The sequence below is a fragment of the Vespa velutina genome, chromosome 4, assembly GCF_912470025.1.
Source record: "Vespa velutina chromosome 4, iVesVel2.1, whole genome shotgun sequence".
Lineage (NCBI taxonomy): Eukaryota > Metazoa > Arthropoda > Insecta > Hymenoptera > Vespidae > Vespa > Vespa velutina.
This window is the reverse complement of record NC_062191.1, coordinates 174,859-200,768: the sequence shown is the minus strand read 5'-3', so window position 1 is coordinate 200,768 and position 25,910 is coordinate 174,859. Positions and strand designations below refer to the sequence as shown.

Sequence of the window (25,910 nt, the reverse complement as noted above, 5' to 3'; positions counted from 1 at the left end):
TATTGTACATATCGACGATATGTATTTGGACATGGGATAATTTAATCTCTATGTCTAATATGTACATGTGTAGCGTATAAACGTATAAACACGGATCTTTAAAACGCAGAAATAATCTTAAAGAAACGAATTCGCCAGATTCTTTTTGGCTTATCGGTTACCATGTTTTCCCTCGCGCGATTAATCGATCAAACTTAAACGTGATTAGCCGCTTTCGTGGAAAAGGGACAATTTTATAAATAGAGAATATCAATAAAATTGTATACCGAAGAAAACTTTTTCTTCGCATATATTGAAAATGTTTCCTTGTAATTACATATTATTACATTGTAACTGCACAGATTAAAATTGTACAGATATGGAATTATTTACAAATATAGAACTATCGTCGAATATCTTGAAATTACATTTATAAACGTTCACGTGTTCAAAATACGTACATATCCATGATACGTAGAAGGACTGATGTTAAAAAAAATAAAAAAATACGTAAGAAAAACAAGAAGAAGAATAAAATGCGAGGGATACCATTGAGTATCGCATTCAACAGAGAGAGAGAGAGAGAGAGAGGGAGTAACAGAGTTTTTGGAAATAACGCGTATAATGGTTAGTAAAAATTTGCGTCGATCAAAATCGACTTGACTAATTGTCAGACGATCCTTCGATCGACTCCACGCTAAACGATTTGTTCGTGGTGTTTTCGTGAATCGATTCGTTCAATAAACCGCCAAGAATAGCTTCGATGTATTTTTTTCGGCCTTCGTTCGTATCGAAAGAAAATCCTATTGAAGGAACAAATTCGGTTTCCACGACAGTTTTAGTAGATTCGATAACATTGGTTGTTCTTGGAAACGACGTCGTAGAAGGTGGCATGATCGTCGAAGAGTTAAAAAATTCCTTAGATACCTCGAAATCTAAAGACCTCTGTATTTGAGGTAATTGATAAATTGGCAACCGATTCTCTGTATCGTTTAAAGACCGATCATACTTGTTGCTCAATTTATCTAAAGTTTGATCTTTCGAAGGACTTTGTGGATTAATCGTTCCATCAAAAATATCCCGCGGTCGTGGCATAACATTTTCCTTATCGCTATTGAAAGGTAAACTCTCAAGGATTCTCTCTCTTTGCAAACTATTGTGAACGGATTTAATCGTCGTAATGGACAATTCTTTTTTATCCAAATTAGATCCCAGATTCGATTTTACACCTTGAAAGTTATTCAAGGAGAAAGGTCGAGGGATATGATCGATTTTAAGTAATTCTGCCATTAACTGTAGAAGACTCAAAGCGTTTACGTTACTCGAATCAATGCTGCTTTCTACCTTCTTTTGATTGCTCGATAAATTAATTGTATCGTTCGAAGAAAGTATTTTATTGTTATTGTTAGTACGCGAAAAATCATTATTGCCAGTCTCAGTAATCCCTTCGATAGATTTGACGATTTCGACTTGACCTCCTAATCTATCAGAACTAGAACTATTTCTCTCGTGTTGTTCGATTAAGCTAATAACCAAGTCATCTTTGATTGGCACCGATTCGTTCTTTTTTTTATTCAGGGTCACGGATACTTGATAAGGAGAATTGTTCCGTTCGATCGCATCTTCTATATATCTTAGACTTGTCGAGGAGTCGACGATTGTTGGTCGAGCGTCTCTTTCGAAAATTTCTATAGTTTCGTTAAAAAATTTCACTTTTTCCTGCTCCCTCGAATTTCTTCGAATTTTATCGTCCACTTTCCCGTCCACTTTCTCGCCTCGAGAATAAATATTCGTATCTTGCGTTGGTACGTCTTGGACAATCATATCGAATATAGAACTCTGCGTGACGATCTCGTCGATATTATCCTTAGAAACGACAAACGGTGGCTCTATGTCTCTTGCCGGAGGATCAGTAGTACGGTGGAACCAAGGTACCGATACGTTCGTTCTTTTAACCAAGCCATCATCTATTGGAACTTCCGTGCTAGTTTGTACTTCCGATGCGTACGTTCTACGATGCGACGTATGAAAAATGGGTATTTGAGTAGAAAGATAATCTGGAACGTTTATCCGAAAGTTTCCTTCGGTAAAAATTGGTGGTTTTAAAACGATGTCAGGTTGTAATATGGCCGAATCGATATTCGTTCCACTCTCGGAATCGTCATCGTTAAAGATCCGTGACTTTTCCGTAGTATACAGTTTCTTATCTAATGGTATTGTTGTTGTTTCCGTTGACGTTAAATTTTCCTCGTATGACAAACTAGTCGATGATTCTCCTATTTCTGTATTATTCTCTTCCAACTTGAAGCGCGATAAATATTCGATGATAGGAGTAGTAGTATCTTTTTCGAAAATACTTGCATAATCAAGAGTATCGGTCGTTTCAGTATGCCACTGATCGACCGATTCTTCGCTACTCCCAAGCGATTCGGTTCCATTCAAGCGTAAAGCCGAAGAATCATTTTCGTTTTTATCCTTCACATTGTCTTTGGGATCTCGCACGTGAATCCTGAATTTGTTTGATGCATTCGAAGCTCGACCAATGTCAATACTTTCTTTTATTTCAATGCCATCGTTATATTCTTCTTCAACGAAAGTTGGACGAATTTGAAATTGTTCCTCCGGTGAATCGATAGGTTTAACATGTTCGTAGCTATCCACGGGGTCATCCTTTAAGCGATCGTGATCCAGCTCTTCTTTATCGTTTACTTCGCCTTGCGAATTACCATCGTTGTACTTTCCTTTCGAGTTCTTATTAGAAGGAGTGGATAGCGTGAAGATGTTTCTAGATTCCTGGCTGTGTGCGTAAAGATGATCGGAACTTTCGATGGCTTGATCGAACCTGTTATAAACTAAGGTAGAAGGTCTGTAGGTCGTCGGTATCGTAGGCGAATACAATCTTCTCGTGGTAGTAGTGACGGTCGGTACGGTCGGCGCATACGACGGCTGAAACTCATCGATCCTTTTTCCTGATTTGTCGCGAATATCTTGATAATTGTATCTCAGTGGTTCTCGATAATTCTCTTCTCCAATTTTTTCGATACGTATTATATGTGAATCCTGATACGGTCGAGTATGATAATTTTTACTATAAAATGTATTAGGATAGGTCGGTGGGCTTGATCTTTCCGAATGTTCGTCGTAAATCGAGAGAAATTGAGGTGTTTTCGTTCGTTGAAGATCATTGCGATAAGCTGGCAAATCGTTCCCCGTGGAATCGATCGTAATGTAGTCAATGATCCTACCTCCTCTATCAGGATCCACTAATTCGTCACCGGCAACGTCCGTTCCAGTTTGCAGGCCCATCATACCGTAAGCTTTGCGTATCAGTTCGTCGTCGTCTTCCTGATAATGACCATCGCGATTTATTTCAATGAATTTGCGGGTTGTCGAACAGTCTACTTTGCTCCACCAGTCGCAGGTGAGGAGTTTCTGACTGAAGATGGATCCGATCGGGCACAAGAACGAGGAGATCAAAATGTCGTGACAAACGTGAAATACTTGACATCCAGCTACTTCGTCCGCGTAATAACCTGTTGGGAGAAAAATACATCTAAATAATGGATTATACTTCATTATCTATCATATTTTTTCTTCCTAGAGAAATTTTCTCTCGTTACGTTCTACGTCATTAATGCTAAGTCTATAGCATTACGCTTGAAACACGATGACCTATTGCGAAAGCAAAGAAAATACTTTAAGAGAATCGTCGTAAGCGTACGTCTTACGTTATAAACGAAGGTACGTATGCATGTATCATCCTTGACATCGATGATGCTAAAGGTGACAAAGCGACATACAGGAATAATTATTAGCGCGATGCTGCTTTTCTAGGCGCTCGATAAGGCTTAACGCGCACATACCGCGACTTACCGCGTGAACGTCCTTCGCACGAGAAACCTGTCTGCGGTAGCGTCGTATAAGCTGGATAGTCGGTACCAGGTTCTCCTGGTACATTCATCCTGATGTCACTGTGATCTAAAATAATTCAAGTAAATAGAAAAGGATAGCTATATAAGGATATCTTTGCGAAAGTATTTAATTTTTGCATGCGAGTAACGATTTTCTCTCCTCCTTCTCATTTTCTTTTTTTTCTTTTCTTTTTCTTTTTTCTCTTTTTTTTTCCCCCCCCCCCCCCCAAATCACTCGAGAGACCATTATTTTGTCAACCGATTGACGCGTTACCTTGTTTATCTTTATATCGATCATATTGTCCACCGGCAGATCCATAGCTATCGAAGCTACCCTCTTCCTCGGGATCGAAGTACTTTCTATCGAATGGTTTAAGTTCGATTAATCGGCTGTATTCAATTTTTGTATCAATTTTGTAATCGTTAAAAAATGATCGTCGAACCTTCCTCTGGTGCCATCGATCGCCCTACGCGACAAGAAGCTTCTCCGTGGGACCTCATGCTCAAGATTACCATGAACGTTGCACAAGACGATGGTGACGAGATCTGCTCGCGTAAGGAAATATGAACGAAATATATGTATTTTTTGTTTTTTTTGTTTTGTTTTTAATAAAAAGCAATAATTTTACATATGCCTACTATTTGTCCGTCGATATTTCTACGATCTGTTAGCTTTTCTCGATCTCTTCGTATTCCTTCTTCTTTTTCTTTTTTTTTTTTCTTACTCTAGAATAACTAAAATTTTGATTGTTTCACATCGAGACGCGAATAGAAAAAATTAATGAGAGAGCGCTTTCGCTGGCTCAAATTAATAGCGTTAATAACTTTCAAGTAAGTACTAGAACTCGATTTGCGATGTCCCAATCGCAAGGCGGAAATTTTCTCTAACAAAGTCTAGACGATCTCTTTCCGGGGGTAATTCTAATCCTTTCTTTAGAAGAAAGTAACGTGCCGAAACAACGGTGCACGCTTCATTACCATTAAATAATCCGTTTGACTATAACTTCAGTATAGAATTTTTGACATATCACGATTGTTAAATAAATGTCACGCGACAATAAAGCTACGTACATAATTATTTATTTATTTATTGACCCTTCTACAACGTCTTGCCAACATTTTATTTTACCTTTCCTTCAAATACTAAATACTGTGATAACGAGTTTTCACATGGAGTGATATTATTTTTACGATCAAATCGAAATGATTTAAAATAACGGAGAGATTATTTTCGTGCTCGTTATTGATTCGATCGCTGGAAAGAAATACCGCGCGTGAAAGGATGTTGCATAAGGCTATATAGTATTCATATTAGATCATAACATCGATAAAATAAAATGTATAGATTTTATAAAATCCATCGATTTTTTCGATTTACCGTTAAAAGATTTACCAAATAACAAAGCGAACGTATATATGTATATGTATGTGAATGGAACGGAAGGCTTTATCTTCTCGAAAAGAGCGCGTAAGCTAATCGCTTAATTGAATCTTTAGCGGGAAATTCGAATCTTATCGAACGTGATCTATCATAACATGATTTACTTACACAGAAGAGGCTGGATGATCGGCATTTTTGCGCGACGTTACATGCGTCTCAAAAGTCTCGTAGGACCGACATCGTCCGTCCACCGTGAAGCACCCGATGCACTGTCTCTCAATGATCGTTCCTTCCCGAGTCTTCTTCGTACCTCTTACCTTTCTTCCTCGCTTTCTACCTCTCACCTGGCCATCGCTCGTACCATCCCTCGCGAAAAGAATGTCCGAGTGCCGCCGCGCCTTAAGTCATCCTTTTGGAAAAACACTTTCGTAGCTTCCTTAAAAACATCTCTCAAAAGAGATTTTCATCTTTTTCAATTGTTACGATTCATTGATAAAGACAAACAAGTAAGATTAGGCAAAGCCGAAGAAATATAGATATATGTATAGGTTTCGCGAACAGAAAAATGAAAAGTCAATTTGTTTTCTCTTGTCTTGGCAGAGCTCGGACTGGGCATAGAATGGTTGGGCATCTTTTCGACGAGAGCAAAACTATATGACCCAGATGTACGTTGCATCGGACCATAGGTAAATGTAAATTGAAGTAAGACGATACACGTACATACATATTATGTAAGTTCGATGACATTGCCTCAGTTCTCTGCACATATGCCCTTCTCCTCCTCCATCTCCACCTCATCTTTAGCGTCCTTCCTCGCTCTTCTCCATAGAATTACTTTCGTCTTGCGTAACCATCGATTCTCTTTCTCTTTCTCCCTCTCCCCCTCGCTCTCTCTCTTCCTCCCTCCCTCTCTCTCTCTCTCTCTCTCTCTCTCTCTCTCTCACTCCTTCGTTCACTCACGCACTTAGTCGACTCAGCACGAATCGATTGACTCTTACGTTCCATCGATGGACATTGGCCGTTCGTACTATATTTTCATTTAGCCTTAAAAGGATTGCTAATATTAATGGTTAGCTTTCTTTAGTTCCTCGATAAAAATACTTTTAAGCTACGATGAAAATTCAAATTTCGTTTTAGAAAAAAAAAGAAAAAAAAACAGAAGAAATAATTATATTAGTTTTATTTCAACTTGTCTGAATTCTAATAATCATATAGAATGTTCAAAATTAAAATTGAAAGCTTAAATTCATTGCGTGCGTTTGTGTACTTTCATGTATAAATATTCGCTCGAAAGGTAATGCGTGTATCTTCTTACGTCATGCATCCTCTCGATTCCACCGTTGCTTGATCCTTGCCTTTCCAAGCATTCCTTCGCGGAAACATGCGTGATTCGGAACAAGAAACTTATTTAACTGCCTTTCGGTAAAAAATCGCATGAATTTAGTTACAGATAGGTCAATTTTACCGGCAGATCTTTCTCTTTCTATATCCGTCGTATTGACCTGACGTTGATATCAATCATCTACGTACGTACACACACACACACACACACACACACACACACACACACACACACACACACACACATATGTATATACACATAAACAAATATATGTACATATATGTTGTATTGAAGCACCGAATGCTTGCATTCATTAAATGGTCCGTTCGTGGTCAAATTATATAATGCAATAAATTCCAATTCTAAAAATATTCTAACAAGATACGATATAGATAGCGAAACCAAACTTTAAGGCTTCTGTAGTTGACTTGGATTGAATTATAAAATGGTGTTACGCCAACTCATTCGATCTAATTTGAAAATAGCGCGTTTTGCGTGCGTATTTGATGGCGCTTCGATCGGTCGTCGTAAAAAGTAATCTCTTTCTGAACGCTAGGTGGCTCTTGATTTAGAAATAAAATGGAGTATAATCGTGTGTTTGACCCTTCGTCTCCTCATATTCCATGTATTTTACTTTTAAGTGGTTGATGGCGTTTATAACGGTGAAGGAAAAACGATAGTGATCGTTATTATAAATTCATTCTTACATAACGTAAACGAGTAGAAAAAGGATGAGGGAAAAAATCAAAGAATCCATTTCCTTTCGGATCTTGAAAGAATTTGTCAAGCAATGATGTCATTCATTTTTTAGGTTAGATTCTAGTTAATCGTTAATTGATTTGCTTCATATTTTTATAACTTTTTCTTATTACTTTAACTTTATTACTCATATGTTTGTTACGATAACATATAGCAATGTTTATCCTTTATTCACAGTTATGGCTTTTTCTTCTATATTAAAGTATTATATCGGTACTTTTTTACAAGTGGAACAAAGTTTGCCGCTTTAATGGACTTTTCAATTATGGTTTATGATTACGTAGCCTTCCATAGGGAGAAAGGTATACATAATAAGTGTTGCGGTGGAAAGTTTTGGTGCATCAAGGTATTGTCTCGGAAAAAGTGTAAAAAATGATTTTATTAACAATATTACTATATCGTATGATTTACATCTTCGTATCATAGGATATTTGTGGAATTATATGTGCGGTCCTGACATGGTTGCTAATAATTTATGCGGAATTTGTAGTTATGGCTGTTATCCTTATTCCTTCTATAAATACTTTATATTCAGGCCTAAACATGGCAGTGTTTCAATCCTTAGCATTTTTGGCATTTGCTTCTCATTTAAGGACAATGTTTACAGATCCAGTAAGTAAAGAAGAAACATACCTTGTGCGATCTTATCAAAAATTAAATTGACATTTGGAATATATTATGGTATAACTTGATAATAATTAAGTATTATTTAGGGTGCTGTACCAAAGGGCAATGCGACAAAAAAAATGATACAACAAATGGGATTCCGGGAAGGTCAAGTTATCTTTAAATGTCCAAAATGTTGTTCTATAAAGCCGGATAGAGCTCATCATTGTTCGGTTTGTCAAAGGTAAATTAGTTTGTAGTACTTATTTCGTTTTAAGATTAACTTGCTTTTAGATTAATAATTGCTCTTAGAGATGATCGATAAAGCGATATTTTAGATGTATTAGGAAAATGGATCATCATTGCCCATGGGTTAACAACTGTGTCGGCGAAAATAATCAAAAATACTTTGTATTGTTTACTGTAAGTCATGTTTCTTTCCAATAATTATCTTTTTTTTCTTTTTTATCAAATAAAGTATACATTTTTTACGATAAGCCGAATAAAATCGAACATGAATTTTCAGTTTTACATAGCAGGTATATCCCTACAGTCTCTTCTTTTGTGCATACAACAATTTACAACGTGCGTGAGGCAAGAATGGAGAGAATGTTCGACGTTTAGTCCACCTGCGACCGTTGTCCTTTTACTATTTCTAGCATTCGAAGCACTTTTATTTGCCATTTTTACAGCTGTAATGTTGGGATCGCAATTGCAGGCTATTTGGAATGATGAAACTGTAAGTGCATATGTATAAAATATGTATACAGCACCCTAAATAATACATCAAAGGCTTTACTATCTTAAGTCAATAACAATATTTTAATTTTGTCATAGGGTATAGAACAACTTAAAAAAGAGGAAGCACGATGGGTTCGTAATAGCAGATGGAAATCCATACAGGCCGTTTTTGGTAGATTTTCTATTGCTTGGTTTTCTCCCTTTACTTCGCCTCCGAATGCAAAAAAGAAGTTAGATGCCTATTTATATACTGTATAAGTTATTTGGATATGTGATTGTGACACAAATATTTAATACATGTAAATATAAGGTAAATATGACACATTGTATCGAATGCATGCTTGTGTATCCGCGCATACACAATATCTCTCTTTCAATATATACATATATATTGAATAATTTTCAATGTATGCATATGTGTGTATGCATACATGTTTATGTATACATATACGTACATATACATATACATATATATATATATATATATGTATATGTGTGTGTGTGTGTGTATGTATGTGTATATATATATGTATATATATATATATATATATATATATATATATATATGTATATATATATATATGTATATATAACGTGTAAACGCAAATGTACTGTGTATGCACAAGCAGAAAATGTAATGATGCTGTTTTCCAAAATATCATATATACAAGTAGCAGTGAAAAATACATATTAACACAATAACATTCCTCCAAGAAGCTATTAGTAGTTACTTCACAACAATTTTGGGAGAACCTTTCCAGAATAGTTCCATGGGAACATACTTGATCTATGGATATTAGTCAGTACGTTGTAAGATTAATTTGCAAATTTCGTAAAAAATTGTTTAGTTATATTTTTTTATTTATTACAAAATACAATGCGAGAATTCGTACAGATTAAAAGTGTAATAATAAATGGTGATAACGTAATAGTACAAGTACTTAAGAAGTATAATTTTTAAATATTTACATAAACATAAAATTTACATTTATTCGTTGTCTATTTAACATAGATTTTTATATACATACGAATCATATCTTTATGCGCTTATTTATTTAAGCGCAGATGAAAGTATTTTAAAGAAATTATACGAGAATGACGATCTGTTTATTTGTTATATTATTTGATATGTTAATTTAACATGATTCGTTTAATAAGACTTTTTCTAATTGAAGTAAGAGAAAAACTACCAAATAAAATTATATTTTTTCTTCTTTCATATTGCATCTAATGCAAGGCAATCTTGCATATATTATATATCAATGAAAATGTTCGATCTTAACGAATGAATAATATATTTAAATATATTTAATATTTCCCTATCACATTATGCTACGAACGTAAATTATAACACGAGGGAAATTATTAAGTATAACTTATAGGAATAAAATAATTATTTCTTCTTTTTATACGAGGAATTCTCTCTCTCTCTCTCTCTCTCTCTCTCTCTCTCTCTCTCTCTCTCTCTCTCTCTCTCTCTCAATAAAAATTATATATTCAGTAGGTCAGTGCTATATATACTACATTTTTATATTTAGGATCGAGACTTATAAATATTTTCTGTTTGTTACATTTTGCTTTATAGTGTCATTTTATCCGTAATTATGGTTAAGTTGCGAGGATAGTAAAAGCAGTGAGTTATTTTGACATATATGTATATCGTATTTAGGGCTTGGAAATTATTTTTGAAAAATGATTTGCTTAATGCTTTTAAATAATATTGAATATAAAGTATTACAGATTTAAGAAATTAATATAACTCTTTTTATTTACAATAGGTGAACAAGACGGAAATGATAATATATAGATAATGATAATGTTCGAACATTATTCGAAGGACTGGTTGCAAAAATGGTACATGTACACTATATTTATATTTGATTCAAAATTGTTTACAATCGTTTATGAATAACTAGAACGAAGAAATGATCTCTGAACCGTACAAAAGACTGAAACATAGTGCTAATATCGCTCGAACATATGTAACACTTAAGCGAGTAGTTAAATCTGTATAATCCCTGCAGATCTGTACTTTAATAATCTTCTTAAGAATGTATAGTTTATATAGATTTGTTTTTTAGAATCAATTTTATAAAATATAAATCCATACGATCTAATTAAATATTTTTCTTTTTAGTTATCACGTACCTTATTTATGGCAATTTAAAATTCGCATCACCATTCTTGCATCCAGTTTCGTTAATTATACATTATTAACTTAATTATTATTATTATTATTATTATTATTATTATTATTATCCAATGTACACGACAAGTAATATTTATTAGCGACATCATGGTAGAGAGATATTTTCATATATTAATTTTATATATCCTCAAATGCACCCTTTAGGACAAGAAGAAAAAAAAATGAAAATACGATGCACTTTGTATACGCTATATCTTATTTATATTTTGATGTAATAGGTCATATTTTATGCAATATTATAGATATGCGAAAAACGTAGTGCTGCCAATATTATTGATTCTAACGAGACACTGTCAAATAGTACGATAAAGAAAATTTCATTGATCAGTTCATCAATCCTTTTTTTTTTTTTTTTTTTTTTTTATTTTTTCTTTTCTCGTTGAAATCGTCAATCGCAAATCGTCCTACCTGAACAGTACGTTCATCGAATTTACAGCTTTTATTTTAGACTCATATTTTTCTCATGTTGAGTAACGGCTATGCGACATACGTGATGAATGCTTAAATGTAATCTAATTGAACAAAGTGGTAAGAATCATTTTTACTTCGTTTGGATAATAGTTGAAACTATATAGATTAGACATATGCAGCGAAAGATTTTGATTGAAAAATGTTTTCCATATTCGAATACCGCGCTAAAAGTTGTGATTTAAAATCTTTTGATAGAAACCAATCAGATTCGCTGTGCGTACGAGTAACGTATTAATATTACGGATGGTAGAACGTGGTAGAACTTTTCCTCGGGAAATTGGATCATTTTAAATTGGATTGTCATAATCGTTCAGTGATATAAAGCGGGTTCCATATTTTTATTAAAGGGAAAAATGAAGTAACAGGTAAAATACATCTTCTTTGTAACGTATTTATTGTAACATTCAATAATACGTCGTAAATTTGTGTTTCATTCATAAACAATATTAATTATAATATATGAAATATTGAGGCAAACATTATTTTTAAATAGAACGATAGCAATAATATTGCGATATTTTGCAATTATTATAGGATTATCTTGGAAAGATTCGCAAGTATCTTATTCGCGGCACCGTAAGTAAGCGATCGGTCCTTGGTCGGTAAAGATTTAGTAGCACCATCTATACGTAATAATACTGTAACGCTCTCTGTATCTTCCATTCGTGTAGGTTTATAAATATATACTTGAAAAATAATATTCTTCTAATAACGATAATTTCGGATAATTTCTATATGGTATTAAACGAACGTAATAGATTGATCGATAATAAAATACGTACGTAGTACATATGTAAGTGGATTAAATTAATAACGCGTATATGTAATGTGACAGCGCACGGATCTGAAATGGAGGAATTATTTCAATTGAAGACAGAAAATCTGGATCACTTGTTGCCACGAATAAAAGGTAACTTGATGTCGCCGAAGGAAAAATCGCAAATGTCTGCGCTCGAACAACTGACGATCCTTTTAAAATCTCAAGTCCACGGCGTTCGAAGTAGCGTTTTTACGAAGCTCATCAAATTCGACATAATTTCGAGTCTGTGTGACGTTTTAAAGACTTTTCGGGAACCGCTTATAACGTAAAATACTTTCTATTCGTATATTATTGACTTATCGATATCATCGATATATAATCGTTAGTTGTCATTGCAGTTCCGCTCTCGAGTGTTTGGCTTTAGCGAGCGAACATCGAAAGTTTTACGAAAGTCAGGTCGCCGCGGAGGCTGTGAGCTCTTTGCTTCGTCTTGCGCATTACATTGGAATGTCGACGGACGTAGAAACATGTCCTTCTTTGGAAAGGCTCCTTCTTGCTATTCGCAATATATTATTCAAGTAATAATATGGATATATTATCAACATATGTCTTTATTGATAATAGAATTTAAAAATGTCGAAAATATTTTCTATATTTTCAGCGGCAAAAAATTAGGTATCGAAGTCGATAGCGTATGCGCCATCAATCAAATCTTTTCATTTATCAAGGACTTGAGCCAAAAATGCTTATCTTATGTATTAAGGTTCACGATTGTCGACATTTTAAATGTCCTACTTGAATACGTAACGTTGGACGGGTGCGAAAACGAAGATGAGAGATTGATTCTCGATGTTTGCAACGAGTCGATAAAATCTATGAAAGATATCCTGGAACACGATTACGAAGAGGAGTACGCATCGACAAATGCCATTGTCGGCTTATGCTGCCTTTGCGCTTCCAGCGTGCGGTAAAAGTTCAAATTTTACTCGGCTTTTTCTTTCGTAAATGACGATAAGAAGATAGATATTTAGGACGGAATATGTCTCGTAGATTTTGCGACAAGGATTATCTGACGGACGTTGACGAGGTTGGCAATATGACTCCGACGCGGGACAAAATATCTCTCGGAAAGACTATTTATGCGATCGTTATGTATACCATCGTACCGCGTCTTAAAGTAAAGCTTAAAGCATAAAATATTAAACACATGTTAGCTCTATTAAAAAGCTAATTGCCAAATGTATAACGTGCAATTATGTATTTGCTCTCGAATAGAACGTACGCATGGATCAAGAGAATACCATCAAGTGTTACGACAGTTTTGTTTCTTGTCTCAATAACATGTACAATATGAGAGATTTTAAACAAGAGGACATAGCTAATCATTTAGCAGGGAACGGTTATTTTAAATATTTCTTACGTCTTAGCGCTCAACTTTCGTAAGTATACAATACAATTGATAAAAGCCGTTCGGCTATACGTAAATATTTCTTTTTTTTTTTTTTTTTTTTTTTTTTTTTTTTTTTTTTTTTTTTTAATTAGATACAAAAATCCTTCAGATTACACCAACGACGAAGTATTTGTATCTTACTGACGCGGACATTGATCACTTTGGCGAAATACTCTTTATCGATCGACAAGTTGCCCGAAGGCGTTAATGTATTTTCAAGTAGGATGTTTGATGGATTTCTCTCTCTACCGAATGATCTCGAACAGTGGACCGACATAATAGCGATTTCCGATGATCGTAATACGGCTTTAATGATTTCCCTTTACTATCATTATCATGCGACCAGGGAGTGAGTTTTTCTTGCCTTATTCACTCTCTCTCTCTCTCTCTCTCTCTCTCATCTCTTGTTTAATGTATATACGTAAATAGTCGTTTTTGAAAGACTGATTATCGTTTTGTTTCAGACTCGACATGATTTCGTTCGAATCTCTGATAAAAAGATTGTTAAAATTAGAAGACGTTCGATCGATAATCGTACCAATTCTAAAGCCATTATGGTTTTTATTCGCTGTGAGTCTATTCGTTTTTATCGACAAGATAGAAATTGTCTATTCTACATGAGTTTTGGTCTTTTTATCATTGTAAAATGTCTATTACCTAGGTGTCATTTTTGTCTCATCCATCACCGGACAAAAACTGCGAGTACGGAAAAGCGGTGAAAAAATTAACAATGGCATTACAATACTCGGAATTAAGTCAGTGTTACACTCATCACATCGAGCTCTTACATTTTTCTCTCAAATGTCCCGAGATAACGAACGACTTACGATACAGAGTAATGGATATGTGGCTGATAGAATCCGATGGTGACATCGCACCTCTCTTGAAGCTCGATTGTCACAGCGTCGTTAGACATTGTTTACTGGTACACGCAACGTCTCTTACTATCCCTCTTATTACCTTATGACTCTTGAAGAGTTGCGTGTCTTTAAATTTACTTAATTATCTCGCTTACGATAATCTTTTAAACGCAGATTATAGTACAAAATGGAAGCCTCGACGGAAGCGTGGTTCGTTTAGCTGTAAAAGGAATACGTCAATCGATGCTGATTGGTAATTGCGACGAGATTGCCGACATAGTTTGGAACATGCTCCCAAATGTTCTCCTATCCGGCAGTCCAAATCGAAGTATTTAATTTCTATGTTTATACTTTCTCTATGTTGTACTACAATAGACGTTTCTTCATCTTTGTTATCGTCCATATTGATACGTATATATATATATATATATATATATATATATGCATGTGCGTATGTATGTGTGTATGCACGCACGCACGCACGCACGCACGCACACATATTATGACATTATTTGTAGTTGAACATATTAAAGCGGTGCTTGAATTATCCAGTATGTCGGAGCCTACTTATTTATCAACGCATACAATGAAGGTGTGCGCAGACGCTCTCATAAAAATGATTTTAACCGAAGACGTAGATGTTAATTTTCAGAAATTACTTATAAAGCAGGCGTACATCGTACTTGTCGCTTCAACGGCACGCAATTACTTAAAAAGTAAGTGGCACCGAAAGGACTAGGCTAAGATAGAACGGTACTAGAATATATAACACATAAATGAAAAATACAATTGAAAGGAAGAATTTTACACTTTACAGTTCTTTCTAAGTACATAAATGAAACGAAATTATTGGAGAAATTACGCGATTATGCATTTTCCGAAGACGAATCGACATTATCTGCAATATCATTGAAATTTCTCGCTTTTATTATTCATTTTCAATCACGATCTTCGATCGAGGTAAGAGAAAACGGAAATATGATAATTGATTAATGATTATTATAATATAAAAAGGATATCGTGGAATATACTTAAAGAATATTTTATTTATAGTGCGTCAAATCCGTAACGATTGAAATACGTGATTTATATGCCCTTTTGTGGATTATGGAAAAGTCACGATTGGTTTGTCCGAATGGCTTGGAATTTTTACACGAGCTGTTGAGTCAAAACAATGCAGGAATGGCTGTAACATTGAAAAGCGTTCCCTTCAACGCACCGGATAAAGATGAAATCACAACGATTCTAGATATTTACGAGATGCTTCATGTTATTCACTCGAAGGTGAGCCGGAGCGTAAGGGCGATGTAAAGGTAAGGTCATAACGGATCGATTAGTCGATTTTATCGTTTGATCATTTTCGCGATAGAGTATTCCAGCGGAAAGAGAAATTGTTTATCAATGCCTAACCGACGTTCTCAAGTTTTGTCACGTCAAAGTAGAGAAACTGATGTATCATCTATGCACTGCCATTAGTAACTACGACCTCGTCATCGGTATAGCAAAAACACGTTACTTGTCTTCTCATTTTCTTCATTTTGTTACCACGTGGCTTCGCTATCGAAAGATATACAGCGACGAAGAAGTACCGTCTAACTCAAGATCTTTGTTCAAATCACCTTTTGACGAAACTATGGAACAATTATCGGAATATATGAATTTTCTCAAATCCAAGGACGAAGACGAGGCGTGTACACGATTGTATCATGCGGTGAGTACGATTATATCGCTTCTACATCGCGTCTATTTCTTCAAATAGTATTCTCCGTCGTTACAATTTTTATACAAATATCTTTGTTTAGTTATCATTCTTCAAAGGTTACAAGATGACGAACGTTCGTATCTTTGGAAACGAGGAAGGTGAGGTTTGGAAATTATTATTAATATGCTGTGCAATATTCTATTGGTATTACAATAGTTTGTGCATACAAAAAGTAGAAAAAGATTATCTAATGTCAAATCTAAATGTCGTCGCGAAAGATGTGAATGAAACGTCTCTTTATTGTTTAGCTAGTTCTTCTTTTTCAAAATCCGCTTGTTCGTCGTCGACGTAAGCAGAAAGAACGTTGACTTTCCCAGGATAGCGGTTAGCAATAGATAATACATCGACCTTTTGACGGATCGAAAGGCATGTCTTATTTATTTGCGCGGACGACCGTTACGTTGCATAAAACATCCCTTAAAAGAATTTAACCTGACGTCGATCTCTCCTTCCTCCAGCTAAAACGAGTAAGAAACGTAACTTTGTTGATATGTTTTTCACAGATACGGCATTTCATTTCGCATTATGTTATATTTAATAGTAACGTTGTCTCATTTAACGACGAGAATACCTGATCGAACAAATAAATTTCTTTATAGCAAGAAGGAGAAACGCACTCCCGGATGCATCGTGTTTTGGCGACGCTGCTCGCCTGTTGCGATAACATTTTGCAAGCACCGCTCTCTTCGCAAGCTTGCTCGAATTGTCGGAAGAGGAATTCCTACGAAAGAAAGCGATCATATCTTTTCTATGTCGAAAATAATCACCGGATACGCGAATAAAATACACTAACGCTGGACTTTTTTAACGATCAAGCTAGAAGAATTTGGATATATCTAATAGGAGGAGCTACAAGCTGCGGATTAGCGTAAACCCTCTTCTTCCCTCTCTCTCTACATATATATATATATATATATATATATATATATATATGTATATGTATATGTATACACATATATATAGACACACACATATATATGTATATATATCCATCCGCACCCTCACTGGCCATGCAGCGTCGTAAAAGCGTCACCCTTTAAGTGATAGTTGCCGCTATAACCTGTATCAGCATTCTGCAGGATATCCAAGAGGCGGAAACAGATGTACGATAAGGAGGACTTACGTTCTTGGTAGTTTCCTTGTAGGGGTACTCTGGAAACGTGAAAGTCTTGGCTAGGGAAGCCGGTCCTTCCTCAAAGTGTCCGATGACGAGGATCAGACTGAGCGCGAACGCCACCCTCGGCGCCATCTTGGATGGCCACCGACGATCAATAGACGAGGATGGCGCTTCGTTCCCCCCTCTCACTCTCTCTCTCTCTCTCTCTCTCTCTCTCTCTCTCTCTCTCTCTCTTCGCGCGCGCTCGCGCTTTCCTTAAGTTTTAAGAAAAATGCCAAACATCGAGAGGCAGATATGAGCGAAGAACGAAGGGCGCGACTTTTCAGCGATCGATCGAAGCATTTTTTCCTCGTAATCACGAACAAGACGATCGACATTGTATTTAGATCTTTCTTAGATCTACGATAAAATTAATCAATCGTTCATAAAAATGTGAGGTAGAACATGAAAGCATGAAAAACATGCGGATAATTAGGTAGACAGAATTTATCGATATCTTTGCGTATAACGCGATATTTGCATAAAATGCATCGACGCTCACGAACCAAAGAGCGACAGAATTTATTGCTTTTGACTCAATCGCCCGAACGAGACACGATCCGTATTGTTTTTGTTAGTTTAAGCGTAGTGCGTTTCACTCGATCTCGACATTTTGCATGCACAATATCGTATCATTAATTCGAGTTTATTTGGCGTTGATTGCCAACAGTTTGTTTTTATATGGGAGTTCACTTATTTCCTATAAGAAGAGAAACGTGAAATCGAACGAATCCTCTTTTTAGACAATATTCGGTAGCTGTCCTACGTTGTTTCGAGATATCGTATTGCTATCCCAAAGATTACCTTGCGCTTCATCGTGCTTCCTCACATCGATTACATCGTGCTTCTTCATAGTCCTTGGTACGTTGTTTCACGTTATAAATATAAAATAACGATAGAAGATTTGATCGGAACAAAAAGTTTTTTAGAAGTAAAAACGAAGAACGAAGGCGTTTGTCAATGGTTTGGCAAGGGTCCAAATTCAGGGCCGGTACGAACCTGACCCCGAAAGCAACAAGTACAATTAAGGGAAGCTATCCTAACGTAAATTAATTCACGTAGGAGTTTCTCAGGTTCACAAGTTGACAATAATATTTTTGTAAATGCATCGATGCTAATTGTTAGAGATTAGGGCATGATCGAACATAGCAGAAATTTAATCTTAGATCGAGCGTCTGCTGCATATTTAATGTTTAATCTCTTTCCCGAAACTTTTCTAGGAGCATGAAACGGCACGAAAGAAATTTTACGATCGATTAGATAGAATTTTATTCCGTTGAAAAACTCTCGCGGGCTCAAGCTTGTTTCTTGATACGTTCCATGAATACTTAATAAGGCGAGAAGGATGTAGAAAAACAAATTGGCGCGTACATTTCACGTGTTTTCGTTCGAAATTTGTCGCGAGCAGGGAAACTTATGTTTCGTTGAAAGAAATATTACATTGGCGTATACTATTGCAGAGCTATGGTAAACGCGCGTATAGATTTTTTATTTTCTCTCCGATAATCCTTTCTTTTCTAAAAATCTACGAAATTTCATCTTCGACGCATAATCCTCCGATTATGCGAATTTATTCAATTAGGAAATCTCGTTGCGCGGAGTGCATTAGTTCCTTTCGTTGGAACGTTAGATAAATTTGTAACACAATGTCACTTAATCATTCGTCGACGTTCGCGATGTGAATTATGGATAGTTTCGGACTCGCTGCTACCTTGGCGCATGCAGCATTACAACGCTGAGGGAGAGAGAGAGAGAGAGAGAGAGAGAGAGAGAGAGAGAGAGAGAAGCGACGTAAACGAAAATGTTTGTCGCACAGGTACTACGTGCAAGGAATTATAATGTGTCAATGGGAAAGGCTTTTTTAAATTCCAAACCTACATTTTCACGATTGACTTTTGAACCATTTCTTTTGTTTCCATATATATATGTATATACATACATACATACATACATACATACATACATACATACATGTATATATTTTATTGTAACAAGAATCAAAGAAAATTCTGACAAGAATATCACAGCTGTTACTCTTAGATCGGAATTGAAGAAATCGGTCCAGTATGTATCCGCGCATAACTGAACGAACTCAATGATTGGTCGAGGGCGCATCGTGGGTTTAACTGCGCGCGCAGAGTCGGCGCGCTTACACATTAGGAGACGAAGCGCGTCCTCAGAATCGTGCGAGACTTCGTGCCGGTCAGGTGTGTGTGCGTTTCTTTCTTATATATGTTTATACGTATATCAAAATCTATTCGTACATTACGCACACCCGCAAATACACAGACTGTGTCATATCGTTCCTTTATCGCAAACGATTTCTTTCGTTGACCCAACAGAGTGCAATACGCAGGAGCTTTTCTTTTCTTTGTGTATATGTGTATATGTCTCTTATAACGTTGTGCACGCACTATCATATAGCTTGATATCTTGTGCCTTGGCTTTTACAACGAACGCGCGTCAAGTCTCTCTCTCTCTAGAGATAGATAGATAGATAGATAAATAGATAGATAGATAGAGAGATAGAGAGATAGAGAGAGAGAGAGAGAGAGAGAGAGAGAGAGAGAGAGAGAAACAAAGAGAGTGTAATCGTTTAGGACGGAGAAGAAAAAAAAAGAAAGAGGAGGAAGCAGAATCGCAACTCGTCAAAGATCGCCTTGCGATCTGCGACGAGCGCGAAACTCGACGAACTCTGGAGCTCGGAAATAATCTCAGGAAAAGTGGTGAAGAAGAGAAGGCCTCAACGATTATTATATCTATTAAGGACAAAACGTAAGCTCATAATTTTTGGTATGTTCAATTTTTTCAAGCGCATCTTATTCTGTAAATAAATTACTTTAATAGTTTACGTTAAGAGATAACAATGACTTTATCGATTAATAAACGAGCGTTCTCTTTCGTTCTTATAAATATTCCGAATTTTTCCGTTTCGTGATTTTGTAAAGTAATTTTACAACATATTAGAATATTATTTGTAAACGCGGACGTAAGAATGCCGCGTTCTGTTTTTGTTTTTTTCGTGTCGAAGAAAGACCTTAGATGACCTAGACGAAGCGAATAACTCTGTTTGTAAGAAAAGCGAAAATGAGTGTAAACGTAAGGAGACAGTTGCGAAGGCTACTCGAACTTTGGTAGTTCTTTTTTTATTCCTATGGCTGAAGGATGCGATTCGTTCTTTCGAGCAACGTCGGAGGAATTTCGATTGTCGGGCAAGAAGTTGAGAAACTCGCGCGACGGCTCCTTTTCTGCATCCATTTTCAGATCACGTTCGACCGGATCTTCGAAGGACTGACCGAGGATATTGTCGCGGATGCACCCTCTAACGCGAGCCAATCCTATATACATATATATATATATATATGTGTGTGTGTGTGTGTGTGTGTGTGTGTGTGTGTATGTATAAGTATATATACTTAAATATACGTATCTTTTGGTACTTGATCAAATATCCAATTGGATTGAATTTGAACTGAGGATTCGTCGAAGGTACAGAAGGTACCGTCGGATTAATCGTACATTGAGAGAGGAAAAAAATGGTAATAACGATAATCAATTAACGTATCCGCTTTGATTTATTATATCACTACGAGCGGACGGTAATTAAAATTATTCGCAAGGAAAGTTCGATCGTTAATTAAAATGTATAAGCAAATTGTACTCGTAAACGAGACGACGATTGCAACAAATTTTTTGATTTTATCGAGGGAAAATTTGTAAATTGGACGTTTATTTTTTTTCTCTCTCTTTTTTTGTTTTTTCTTTTTTTGTTTCGTCGTGCGCATTCAAGCGAATCAACTTATTGTTAGTGGAGGTCATTCGATCGGTGCGATTGCGAATGTGCATACGCGCGGTCGCACATGCACTTTCTAGCTTTGCAAATGTTCATCCCTAAACTTCCGAGGACTCTCTCGCATCGTTGTCTCTTATTTTTGTTGTCAAGTTTATCGACACGGACATCGAGGGTTTACCGACGAGTCGATCGATGATCGGCTTCCTTATCAAAATTTTTCGTTTAACATTTTTTCAACGATAAGGAGCACTTTATACGCATTGCAAACGAGAAGAAAAAAAATCTCATCCATTGAAATGCAAAAAAAAAGAAAAACTTCCCAAGGATACCTTTTATGCGAACAAACGAGTCTCTTACGCAATGCTTTTTTGTGTTTATCTTCTCTCGTTAATTCTGCATAAAGAAGGAAAGTAAAGAAAGTTGCATTCGTTGAGTTACCTAATATTACGTCGAGCAATAAAGGAATAGGTCCGTCTAAGGGGTGGATATGGCGATGGAGTAGAAGTATCGGTGTACGGTACAAAGTTTCGAAACTGCTTTGAACTCGTCCGTGTCCGGAAGTGCCAGTCCCAGGCGATCGGTGAACGAAACGATACTTGACTTTACGACGACGATGAACTTTGTGCGGGTATTAAGCCTTTCGCATTTATAGAGTCGCTTTTGTAGGCAAAAGAGAGACCTCTCTCTCTCTCTCTCTCTCTCTCTCTGTGTGTGTGTGTTTTCAGTCATTTCGCGCGCGCGCGTTTCACTGGAGATACATAAGGAGCCGCAAGGTTTCCATTTTCCAACGTTCGAAAAATACTCGCACGTTTGAGGGTTCATTCACGTGATATGCGGTGAACGAATGTAGGCGCGAAAGTACAAGTAACCTTGTGCCACCGGCTATTTATTACGTCTCATTTAGTCGGCGACTAAACGCGTCAACTGAGACACGCCAACAACAATCACGCTCGACAAAAATATGTTTGACGTTCTTCCTTTTGTCCATTCTTTCCTTCCGTGTAAACATTAGAATTGTTAAAGGACGAACAAAGAACCGTAGGAGAAAGAGACGGAGACGATCGGGACTTTAATGTTTGTTCGATGCAATATCGAATCGATGCTCGACGAGATACAGTCGAGAGTATTAAAAACCAGTTTCGATCTTTCCGAGCTGTGCTCGCATATTCGACGAAGCTTCGCGATCTTTCTTTACAAATTATATTCTCTCAAAGATTATACTTGTGTAAGAATGTCATTTTTATGGACGCGCCTTTACTTCGTATAAAAGTCGCTTTTAGATTTTTTTTTTTTTCAAATGTGGGCAGTTCTTTTTTTTTTTTTTTTTTACAACTCGTCAGAACTAGCCGCTATCGATACTGTATATTAACAAACTATCCATCGGTCTGAAATAAGAGGATTTTAGAAATTTCACGTCTTCCTCTGATTTGAAATTCTGCAGTAAATCGAGAGGTAACGCAAATAGGAAAGAAGCGAATGTGTTCTTTCGTGTTTGCGTGCAAATCGTATTTATCAATAAAAATTGAATTCGCGCGAAAGAAAGTCCTTTTTAACTAGCTTTCACAAGTTTTTTTCTTCGTTCAGAGCGAGCGTAATTTCCATCACCTTGATTGTTTCTAAATGAACGAGGGTGAGAGAGGAGATGGTCGAGAAGAGGACGATCGATGAAACGAATAAAAAAAAGTTGATTATTCTGCTGAATGTTACTCGAGCGTTAAGGTGAGACAGAAAGATGGGTAGGGGGAGTCCTTCTTAATAGACGAGAGAGAGAGAGAGAGAGAGAGAGAGAGAGAAAGCTGTCCATTATAGGGAATGTGAGATATTTTGTGGAAGGTCGAAGCGCGTAGCTGGCCGAGCGGTGCGTAACATCGCTTAATAAATCTCACTGGTTATTAGAAGTCCATTCAATTAATTCGTATCTCGACGGAAGCGAGGCTGTGGCAATGCAATTGGCGAGATCGATAGCCCGTGTGGCTCGCTAAAGACGTGCGCACGTACGTGTGCATTTACGTGTATAAGAGTCGTACCAAGGCTCGCACGCGTGTTAAAATACGGTCTGTGAAATTGCGTGCGGACGATTTCATTCGTTTTACGCGACAATCGCATATATAGGTATACATGATACGTACGCATATCCAAGGCCGACGGGTTTATCTTAGAACCTCATCGTATCCAATTCGAACGCGTATTTATATTTATAGCGGTTTACGACTCGTCGAAACGTGTACGCCACAAAGTGTACGCGGATGCGTCGCTTTCGGCCCATTTTTTGCCTTTTAACGATCCTTTCTCATTACGCAATCAACTCTCGGATCGCAAAAAGTGTTTATATCGATGCAATAATGTTAATAAAAAAAAATGAAAGAAATTTTTGCCGCTTTACCGATCGCACCTTATATTTGTTAAACGAGAATGAAGCGTTCTTAATATACGACGAATGAACATGAAAAATTTACGCGGTTGGATTTCTATCGAAGCGGAATTTCCGATTGTCATTTTTTTCTCGTACTTTCGATACGATATACACCTATCATCCATCCATCTATAACTATATACGCGGTTTATATCTATCGAATTCGCCATAGAACTTGGATGGATTTTGAGCTATGTGGCCGTAACCGAGGTAGATATTGTCGCTCGAGCGTGACATCGTCGATATATTTCGTAGCGCGAGTATTCGCAATCGAAGCGGTAAGAATCGCGGAAGCAGAATCGTCGGAAAATCGATCGATCGATCTCGCGAGCGTACACGGACGAACGGTCATCGGCGAGGACGACGACGGCGACGACGGCGACGACGACGAAGACGGATACGATCGATCCGTCCTGTTCTCTCGTTACGAACTAGGTAAATATAACGGCGTTGGCATCGTACGGAGAAGCGAGCATAAAAGGGTTGCGTCTCTCTCTCTCTCTCTCTCTCTCTCTCTCTCTCTCCCTCCCTCCCCTGTACCGGCCATTAACGGATCCGCCGCGGAAAGAATGCAATTACGTAAGAAGTGCGTTTAATCAATCGAACTTTAATGCCGACCGAAAAAGAGTAATCGATACAGGTGTACTATCTGAGCCGATGGGACAAAAATTTCTACAGCGGACAAATTTTTGTTAGATTTGTGATCATCGGTGGTTTCGCGTTTAAACGAAATGAAATTACGCTTATTAATTTGCTGCATCGAAGATAATGATGACGTTGCTTGAGAGAGTACGATTTATTTCCTGCAGAGTGAAAAATCAATTTGCCAAGAGAGAATGAGAGAATGGGTCAGCAGGATAGGAAGAGGAGGAATTTTTCAAAGCGGAGCCTAATCGTCGGAGATCGCGGACAGCGCATTATTTGCCGAGAGACTCTGGTAGAATTTCGCGAACGAGCCCGGCGCACCGGCCAAAACTGTGTTAATGCGCCGAGAGTTGCCGTATACGAGTTGCCCTATTATTCCCGCTATATTACCAACAATGCAATTAGAATTCGTACCTACATACCTACGGTACACGTACCGTACCGACCACGGCGCTTCGACCATGCGCTTCGTGACCGGTAAACCTCCCTCCATTCGGCACTTTTTATTCGACAGTAGGAAAAGGGACAAAAGGACTCTTTGCGATTCGATTAATGTTGACAATGGGACGGAGAAGAAGCGAGGCCATGTTTTGCGAAGGAGAGAAGAGTACGAGAAGGAAGATCTCGATTAGTCTAGACAAATATTATATCGTCCTAGAGTCGTGCTTTCTACGACGTGAAAGTTTCGTTAAATTTAATGAGACTCGTGTACAAATATATGGTACGAGACGATCGTGCGCCAGCCGTTTCGATACACTTCGAGCGAGCGCCGTTTTAAGGCCATTGAAAATTCGCCATTGATTGGAAAACGAGCTTCGTCGAATGACGCGCGATGCCTGTGCAAGTCGCGAAAAAAAAAGTGCAATCAACGGCCATCGAGTGGATTATTCATGATTTTATCGAGAAAAATCTAAAATTTGCGATAGTAAATGGGAATTATAAGAGCCATCGAAAAGAATCGTTCTTGGCTTTATTTTATTTCGCTATTATCGCGAAGCATTTTTTTTGTCTATTTTCTTCGGTCGCAATTCTAAATGCACGCGCTCCTCCTCATCGCTTCGTCGTTCCTAAGAGCGTAACAGAGCGCGAACGATGAGTCTCGTTCTTCGCGTTTTACGTCTTCTCGACGCCGGCCGCGTCGCGTCGTTAAACTCTCGACGCCGCGATCGTCTCCTCGCCACATAACCATAAACTATAGCGATAAGCGTTCGCGATCGTTAGCCGATTAATTTTCTCTTTTTTGTTTTCTTTTTTTTTCCTTTCCTTTTCTTTTCTTTTCTTTTCTTTTCTTTCCTTTTCTTTTCTTTTTTTTTTTTTTCTACCCTTTTCTCAAGACTCGAACAAAGCTACGTACGTTTCGACGAGTAGACGAGTTCTCGAAAGTAGACAGCGATGCCGTCTAGTCGCTCGTAAAGTTCATCTTCACTCGTTTGACCCCGATACGAACTCGAAGATTGGCTTCGTTATAATAGAGGCACGACGTTCGCGTTCATGATGGAAGGAATTCGTAGATACGCACGCTCTCCTTCCTACGTTTGTGTACGTAAACGATGTGTATGGTGTACTTAATTAAAGGTGGACGAGTGTGTTGGTACGCAATGTACTCAACCTTCTACGTACCGCGCGAGTGCTATCAAGAGTTTACAAGAGCGGCGTGTGCGCGCTCGCTTGT

At 37.1% G+C, this 25,910-nt stretch overlaps 5 protein-coding genes across 18 annotated transcripts in view; 3 read left to right on the top strand and 2 right to left on the bottom strand.

Moving 5' to 3' along the window:
• Window positions 1-253: 253 nt before the first annotated feature.
• On the bottom strand, window positions 254-6,819 carry LOC124948672. 10 transcript variants are annotated; one of them, XM_047492618.1, is made up of 7 exons: window positions 6,587-6,819; window positions 5,440-6,315; window positions 4,530-4,625; window positions 4,334-4,436; window positions 4,165-4,250; window positions 3,843-3,957; window positions 254-3,512 (listed from the first exon to the last, which is right to left on the bottom strand). In XM_047492618.1, exons 6-7 carry the CDS (start codon window positions 3,934-3,936, stop codon window positions 643-645), a joined length of 2,964 nt encoding a protein of 987 aa, XP_047348574.1. In that variant the 5' UTR covers window positions 3,937-3,957; window positions 4,165-4,250; window positions 4,334-4,436; window positions 4,530-4,625; window positions 5,440-6,315; window positions 6,587-6,819; the 3' UTR covers window positions 254-642. The 10 variants fall into 10 exon arrangements, with proteins under 10 accessions (XP_047348574.1, XP_047348575.1, XP_047348569.1 ...); XM_047492619.1 differs by having other exon boundaries at window positions 4,530-4,616; XM_047492613.1 differs by lacking the exon at window positions 4,530-4,625 and having other exon boundaries at window positions 3,853-3,957; window positions 5,440-5,738; window positions 5,992-6,315.
• Window positions 6,820-7,176: 357 nt separating this feature from the next.
• On the top strand, window positions 7,177-11,186 carry LOC124948683 (palmitoyltransferase ZDHHC3). 4 transcript variants are annotated; one of them, XR_007100799.1, is made up of 8 exons: window positions 7,177-7,424; window positions 7,550-7,718; window positions 7,799-7,984; window positions 8,086-8,222; window positions 8,317-8,401; window positions 8,505-8,717; window positions 8,816-9,029; window positions 10,498-11,186. XR_007100799.1 is itself a non-coding variant. In XM_047492654.1 (7 exons), exons 2-7 carry the CDS (start codon window positions 7,623-7,625, stop codon window positions 8,975-8,977), a joined length of 879 nt encoding a protein of 292 aa, XP_047348610.1. In that variant the 5' UTR covers window positions 7,177-7,424; window positions 7,550-7,622; the 3' UTR covers window positions 8,978-9,189. The 4 variants fall into 4 exon arrangements, 1 of the variants encoding a protein (XP_047348610.1); XR_007100798.1 differs by lacking the exon at window positions 10,498-11,186 and adding an exon at window positions 9,437-10,192; XR_007100797.1 differs by lacking the exon at window positions 10,498-11,186 and adding an exon at window positions 9,349-10,192.
• A 137-nt stretch (window positions 11,187-11,323) lies between these two features.
• LOC124948477 lies at window positions 11,324-20,121 on the top strand. The gene is made up of 16 exons (XM_047492150.1): window positions 11,324-12,484; window positions 12,558-12,646; window positions 12,688-13,126; window positions 13,210-13,336; window positions 13,435-13,598; window positions 13,719-13,958; window positions 14,074-14,179; window positions 14,271-14,534; window positions 14,644-14,797; window positions 14,988-15,185; window positions 15,287-15,429; window positions 15,523-15,753; window positions 15,839-16,180; window positions 16,272-16,329; window positions 16,480-16,698; window positions 16,831-20,121. Exons 1-15 carry the CDS (start codon window positions 12,249-12,251, stop codon window positions 16,521-16,523), a joined length of 2,835 nt encoding a protein of 944 aa, XP_047348106.1. The 5' UTR covers window positions 11,324-12,248; the 3' UTR covers window positions 16,524-16,698; window positions 16,831-20,121.
• Window positions 16,356-17,506, bottom strand: LOC124948694. The gene is made up of 3 exons (XM_047492668.1): window positions 17,355-17,506; window positions 16,803-16,952; window positions 16,356-16,689 (listed from the first exon to the last, which is right to left on the bottom strand). Exons 1-3 carry the CDS (start codon window positions 17,478-17,480, stop codon window positions 16,609-16,611), a joined length of 357 nt encoding a protein of 118 aa, XP_047348624.1. The 5' UTR covers window positions 17,481-17,506; the 3' UTR covers window positions 16,356-16,608.
• The window catches only part of LOC124948680 (RNA binding protein fox-1 homolog 2), an 81,216-nt gene continuing 74,889 nt past the window's right edge, over window positions 19,584-25,910 (top strand). The window contains exons 1-2 of one of the 2 annotated variants that reach the window (XM_047492643.1): window positions 19,584-19,594; window positions 19,988-20,162. The gene's annotated coding sequence lies outside the window, so the exon portion shown is untranslated. Of the gene's footprint in view, window positions 19,595-19,987; window positions 20,181-25,910 lie in introns of those variants that run through there. The other variant, XM_047492644.1, reaches the window with a different exon arrangement.